Source organism: Thalia democratica, chromosome 5 (assembly GCF_965202585.1).
Source record: "Thalia democratica chromosome 5, ktThaDemo2.hap1.1, whole genome shotgun sequence".
In the NCBI taxonomy this organism is placed as follows: Eukaryota; Metazoa; Chordata; class Thaliacea; order Salpida; family Salpidae; genus Thalia; species Thalia democratica.
In genome coordinates, this window is record NC_139169.1 from 45,229,514 (window position 1) to 45,236,348 (window position 6,835).

Here is a 6,835-nt window from a genome sequence, read left to right on the forward strand (position 1 = left end):
ACGTAGGAGGAGATAGATTTTTTTTTATTTCTAGTTATTTACGGTTTTAGTTTGCATCTCCCATAAGAACCTATTGTTGCCGCCGACTTTGACTGGCTATATCTCAAAAACTAATTTGAATTTTTAAAATCAGTAAAAAGTATCTTGTAGCTTAGTAAAAACTATATAAAATAAGATAAAAAACCAAAAAAGGGTGTTTACCCCCCCTATGCCCTTAACTTATGAGTTATAGTCTTCCTTGTAAAAATTTAAAATACAAACCGATGAACTACATTTTTTAAAATGTTAACTTTTTCAGAAAACAATCTTCTTTTCTATTTAGCGCTAAAAACCTCAATTTTTCAGTAAAATGTATGTTTCAATATTTAAAACAAATTTCAGAACAAATTTCTAAAAATTTAAAATAAAAATTAAATAATTGAGAAATACAAAAAAGAGTTAAGTTTATTACTCCTACTGATATTTTTTTTCCACTTTATTAAGATAAGACTATAAAAGTTCTGAAATTTTTGGTAAAAAATTGTAGGATATATATTTTCAGTAAAAAGTTTTTTTATGCCCTTTTAGTTGTCCCTTCCATAAGGAACTAATGAAGTCTCAACATCTTATGGCTTATATTTACAAAATTATTTTGTATTTTAAAAAGTTTAGATGTCACTGGTGTAATAAAATGCACTTTTCATATGCTCTTCCATTATTTGTATGATATTGTTAAATGTTGAATATTGAGTGTCACTCAATGAGCCAATCAGAATGAGACATTAAAATATTGATGATTATAAATAATAACCATTAATAATTAATAATAAATATTTTTACTTAAACTAATTAGAAAAAAAAAGGTATGCACTCTTTTTAAAACCCATTACTGCCAATATTAACTATGAAAACCATACTCTACCATGGGCATCACACCGTCTCCTCCCAAAAATTTTGATTTATATGATCATGTACGTTCACTTGCCCTCTCTACAAGAGCAACTCTTAAAAGTGCAATAAAAAGGTCAATAATAAAACAAATGGTGAAATTGCTATAACTTACATATTTTCCTTTATGTATGTAAAAAGAAACATGTGTATAAGCATTAACTGTAGAGCGTAACCTATTCTAATAAGATCTATAGATCTATGTGCTAAGTACAAAAAAGCCAAAACATTCAGTATTTTCTTATACTTTTTTAATATATAAATTACTCTGGCTAATAAATACCAGATACATGTAAGAAAATAAAAACAAATAAATCACACCTTTAAATGTACAATTAAGTGTAAAAAAAAAACAAATTAGAAAAAAAACTTAACAACTACATAAGTAAATAGAAAATTAGTTAATAAATCTCACTTATAAATAAAAATAAACAAAAAAAAGTTCCAATTATACATGTACAAAAACTTTGTTACTTTGAATTAAACTAAACAATTATTAAAAAAAATTAAAAATATAATAAATAAAAATAATAATCATACTTAATTACAGAACTCACAAAGAAAAAAAAAAGGAGTAAGTTAGTAAATGAAAACTGCATGTTCAAAAACTAACTAAGACCCAAATCAACTCCGCTAACACCCAGCCAACACAACTGCCATTGATTAGTCTTAAAAAGAAAAAATAGAGAGTAAAAACATAATAACCAAGAAATAATTTTATGTGATACTATATAAATCAGAAAATTAAGATTGACTTTTGTCTGATTGATTTTGGATATATTTTTTAGTCCAGATTGAAATGCCATAAGATAGTTTTGTTCTTTTAAGCTTTTTGGAATTTCCTCCCATACCTTACATCCAAGATAGGATAAGGATAAGGATTTACAAATGTAAAGATTATTTACTCTAGGAAAAAGTGATTTGTTTCTCAAAAATCTTGTTGAATGATTGTGAATACTTGTAAAGTAATAATTGAAATTAAATGGCAATATACATTTTTTGAATTTGTTCATAAGGACTCCTAACTCACACTGAAACATGTTTTCCACTTCTAAAATTTTTAGCTATTTTTATACTACTAAAATTTTCATTCCAACTTTTGAAATGGATGCACCTTATTGCTCTATTTACAAGTTTATTGATTTCAGTAGTTTTAGTTCTACTTGCTCTACCCCAACAAAGTAATCCATATCTAAGATGACTCATCAGAAGTGAATTAAAAATAGAATATAAAGAGTTTGGATTTAAATAGTACCGTGTTTTGTATAAAATACCTATTGTCTTTAATGATTATGTTTTTAATGTTTCAATATGGTTAAACCATTTAAGGTTACTGTCAATTGTAACACCCAAATATTTATAATTATTTACCTTTGATATAGTTGAATTATAAATTTTTATATATAAATTATGTTTCTCCAAATATCAACTTTGCCAGAGTGGAAGAGCATGTATTTTGTTTTATTTAAATTTAGTCAAAGCATGTTTTCCATTAACCAGCTTGATACATTTTTTAATTGGGAGTTTAGGTATTCATTATCTTTTTTATTGGTGTTTTTCTTAAATGTTGTATATATTAGTGTATCATCAGCAAAGTTATTAACTTTTAGTGTTGTATTACTTTGTTAGTTATTGATGTACACCAGAAAGAACAAGGTATAAATTATATAAAGTAGCCAAAAATAGGCTCTAGTATTTATAATATAATAATTAAATAATTAGGTAGCATTTAATTATGACTAGTAGTCCCAACAAATCAAGTAATCATCAATCTTCAGTTGCTTACACTGATAGATTAGTTATTTTTATTTTCCCTATGACTTTAACTTATCTTCTAGTATTTAGTTGTTGTTAATTTTACTTCTTACAGTGTTAGTTTTAATTATTTAACTAAATTTTGGTCCTTGGAGCCCTACCTTATTGTACTAAAGCTATTTTTATGGGTAGCTGTCTAAATTACAGGAGTGTACAAAATTGCACAAAGATACTTTTGCACAAGGGGATAAATTGCATGAAAATAAAATTGCACTAAGATACTTTTGCACAATGGGTCACTTTTGCACAAGCAGACAATTTTGCACCGATTAATTTTTTTTTTTAATTTTATTATTAATTTTATTTTTTATATTTTTTTACTATCACTGTTACCCCTAACCCTTACCCTCGGTCGGTAAGTTATTTTAGTTATTATTATTATAACATTTTTTATTAATATTAAAAAAAATTTTTTTTTGCTATCACTTGTTACCCCTTCTCGGTTGGTAGCTTTTTTTTGTCTATTTTGTTATTATTATTTTTTATTTTATTATAATTTTTATTAGTTGTTTTTTTAATTTTATTATCACTGTTACCCTTACCCTCTGTCAGTAACTTTTTTTTTTATCTTTAATAATTTATTTTTTTATTTTTTTTGTGTATTTTTTTATTCTTGTGCAAAAATGTAACTCCTGCAAAATTGATCCTTTGTCCAAAATTGTCTTTGTGCAGTTTTGTGCCCTTGTGCAATTTAGTCCCCTTGTGTAATTTACTAACCTCGTCCAATTTTATCTTTGTGCAATTTAGACCCAATCCCATTTTTTATAGCCTTAATGGAAAGTTATAGTCCTGCTCTTAATGATTTAAAAATGAAGTATAAGTATCAGGGTTACCACAGACTCAGGCTACTCAGGCTGACTCCGTCCAGTTTGAAATTTTGAAAAACTCAGACTACTTTAGAACAACTTAAGTTTTTATGACTTAAATTATTTTTTTCTCAAAGTTATCACTTTGTTAAGCCTTTTTTTCATGATGTGGTTATTAGGTATTTGAAACATTTTTTTCATGTTAAGTAGTAAAATTTTGATTTGATAAGAAAAACCTACCATATTAGATAAAAAATTTTGTCATCATCAAATTTTTTTTATTAAAAAACACATTTAGATTAGCTTTACAGTATCTTTTCAATGTTGTTATACCACTTAGCACAAATTTTAACCCTAAACTTAAATTTAAACTAAAAATATTACAAAAAATGTGTATTTATAAAAACCTGGAAGAAATTTCTCAAAAAAAATTTGGCAACCCTGTAAAAAAGTGGCAAACCACTTAAATTGTTATTGTTATGAGTTATTATATAAAATTTTTATAAAGTAGTATAATTACTCTATAATTTTTCATTTTTCTTAGTTGTATGTAAGTATCCTTACTAAGTGTTTTATATATACAGGGTTGCCACTTTATTTGGAAAAACCTGGAATTGACAATTCAGGCAAAAAAACCTGGAATTTTAACAAACTTTCTCATGTTCAGTTGTAAAATTTTGATTTTTCTCAAAAAATCTACCATATATTAAAAAAAAAATTACATCATTAAAATTTTTTTTAGTAAAAAGTATATTTAAAGTAGCTTTACAGTATCTTTTCAATTTTTTTTATTGCTTAACACAGTTTCTTACCTTAAACTTAACTTTAAACTGAAAATAGAGCCAAAAATGTATACTTTTAAAAACCTGGAAAAAATTAAAAAAAAGCAAGTGGCAACTCTGTGCATAACAATACTTGATTGAAGTATAAATTAAATAAATAAAACAATTAAAGTAATAGATAAAATAAATTAAAATAAGTTCTAATAAGATTTAAAATATTCAAAAATAAACAAATTTTAGTTTTGCAGATTCTTTAAAAACTTTTATTAGTTTTGAAGAAATATTTTTTGCTATATATTTAGATAGCATATAAGTTTTTGATGTATCTCAGCATCACACTTATGGTACTAAAACTTTTGTAGTTATTGAACTAATAATAACTACTGTATTTTATTTCTAGTCTGAATTTATTTTTTTTTGCATACCACTAATTTGGTTAATTGTATAGCAATACAAATTTAAAAATAAAATTTTTGAATCTCAAAACTTAAGACTTAAAGTTTCAAAGGAACAATGTCTTGAAAATAAATAAAAATAATAACAAATATGTAGTCAAGGTTAGGTTAAACTCAAAAGTGTTGAATGTATTTCCTGAAGTATTTAGAAACCCTGCTTTTTCATTCTTTTCATCTTAGAACATGTTGTTACTGTTGCCATAGTAGTTTATAAACATGTGTTTATTTTTTAATTATCTTAAATCTATGTTAAATACTAATAAGTTTTCATATGTCTAAATTGATAGTATAAAAAAAGGAAATATATTTTTTATTAGTCTGAAGCTTTTAAATTATCATTCATTAAGACAAAGTTAATTAAAAAATGTCAAATATGGATGAAAAAGATAACTGCGAAAATAAACCAACAACCCTTATAGTGCTTGGAATGGCTGGTTCTGGAAAGACAACATTCGTTCACCGTTTGTCAGCACATCTTAATGAAGAATCTGAAAAACCTCCATATATCATAAACTTAGACCCTGCAGTTGCAAACATGCCATACCCAGTAAACCTTGACATCCAAGATACAGTGAACTACAAAGAAGTTATGAAGGAGTACAACCTTGGCCCTAATGGCGGGATTATGACCTCTCTAAATTTGTTTGCTATTAAGTTTGATCAAGTTATGAGCTTATTAAATGAACGTGCTACATCTACTAACCATTTCATTGCTGATACACCTGGTCAGATTGAAGTGTTCACGTGGTCTTCATCTGGTACAATTATCACAGAATCATTGGCGTCTTCTTTTCCAACAGTTGTAATTTATGTAATGGACACTGCTAGATGTGTCAGCCCAGTAACTTTTATGTCCAATATGCTTTATGCTTGTAGTATTTTATACAAAACAAAACTACCATTTATTGTTGTGATGAACAAGACTGATGTGGTAGATCACAAGTTTGCAGTAGAGTGGACAAGAGATTTTGAAAAGTTCCAAGCTGCTTTGGAAAATGATGAAAGTTACAGCTCTGTTCTCAGCAGGTCAATGAGTTTGGTGCTAGATGAGTTTTATGAGCACTTGACTCTGGTTGGGTTTTCTTCAACCACTGGTGATGGAATGGACGACTTGTTAAAAGCAATTGAGTCAGCAAGACAGGAGTACATCACAGATTACAAACCGGAGTACGATGAACTAAAATCCAAAGCAAATAAAAAATCACAAAAAGCTTGCTCTAGCAGTAAAGCTAGTAGTACTTCTGCATTTGTAGTAACACCAGGCACTGAAGATAAAAGTGAAAACTACAAAGATGAGGACGATAGTGATCATGAATGTAAGCAGGACGTAGAGTCTCTACAGAGGTACATGGAAAAAATGAAAATGAAGTAACCTAAAAATAAAAAAAATTTTTTTTTACAATTTCTGAATGGCTATACTTGTTAAAATAGAATAAATTCTTATTTACTTAAAAATTAAAATTAACTTGTCACATTTTAAACTCTTTCTTAATTTATACGCTTTTATATGAAGATAACTGTTAATTATGTTAGTTATTGTTAAAATTTGTTGATATAGGATCTTAAATTTAGTTTTTAACTTTTGCTTAAGACTTCAGCTTTAGTAAATTAGCTTAGGAAATTAGTTGTGCTTTTCATTAAATGCCTTGAAACATGGAATAATTAATATTTTATGGGATTTTACTTTGTTAAGAAAGGTAATTTGATTTTTTCAAACAACATTTTTTATTGTTGGAAAATTATTGATTTTGATTTAAAAAGTTAAATAAAGTTTTCATGTAAATGTCTTGAGATTTGTTTAATGTACTGAAAATCATAAAGCTTATTTTAATTAAAGTGATAAACACACTTTTGATCTAATTGTACTCGCACAAACTGTTTAGTATTATCTTATTTTATTGTTAAACATCGTATTTTTGAAGTAAACTTTTTAAATTTTTATGTTCTTGGATTCTACTAAGTTAAGTTTTGTTCTCTATTGTAAAGTTCTTAGCAAATTTGTTTATAAAACAAGAACAAACTGACCTAAAACAATTATTAATAAAGAAAT

The 6,835-nt window shown here is 26.3% G+C and overlaps 1 protein-coding gene across 1 annotated transcript; it reads left to right on the top strand.

Annotated features, from left to right (window-relative positions):
• The first annotated feature begins 5,134 nt into the window (after nt 1–5,134).
• LOC145835557 (GPN-loop GTPase 1-like) lies at nt 5,135–6,557 on the top strand. The gene has a single exon (XM_082943206.1). The coding sequence runs from the start codon at nt 5,150–5,152 to the stop codon at nt 6,155–6,157; it is 1,008 nt and encodes a 335-aa protein (XP_082799332.1). The 5' UTR covers nt 5,135–5,149; the 3' UTR covers nt 6,158–6,557.
• Nucleotides 6,558–6,835: the final 278 nt, after the last annotated feature.

Coding starts and splice junctions, on each gene's coding strand:
- LOC145835557 (XM_082943206.1), top strand. CDS start 5,150: ATGTCAAATATGGATGAAAAAGATAACTGCGAAAATAAACCAACAACC.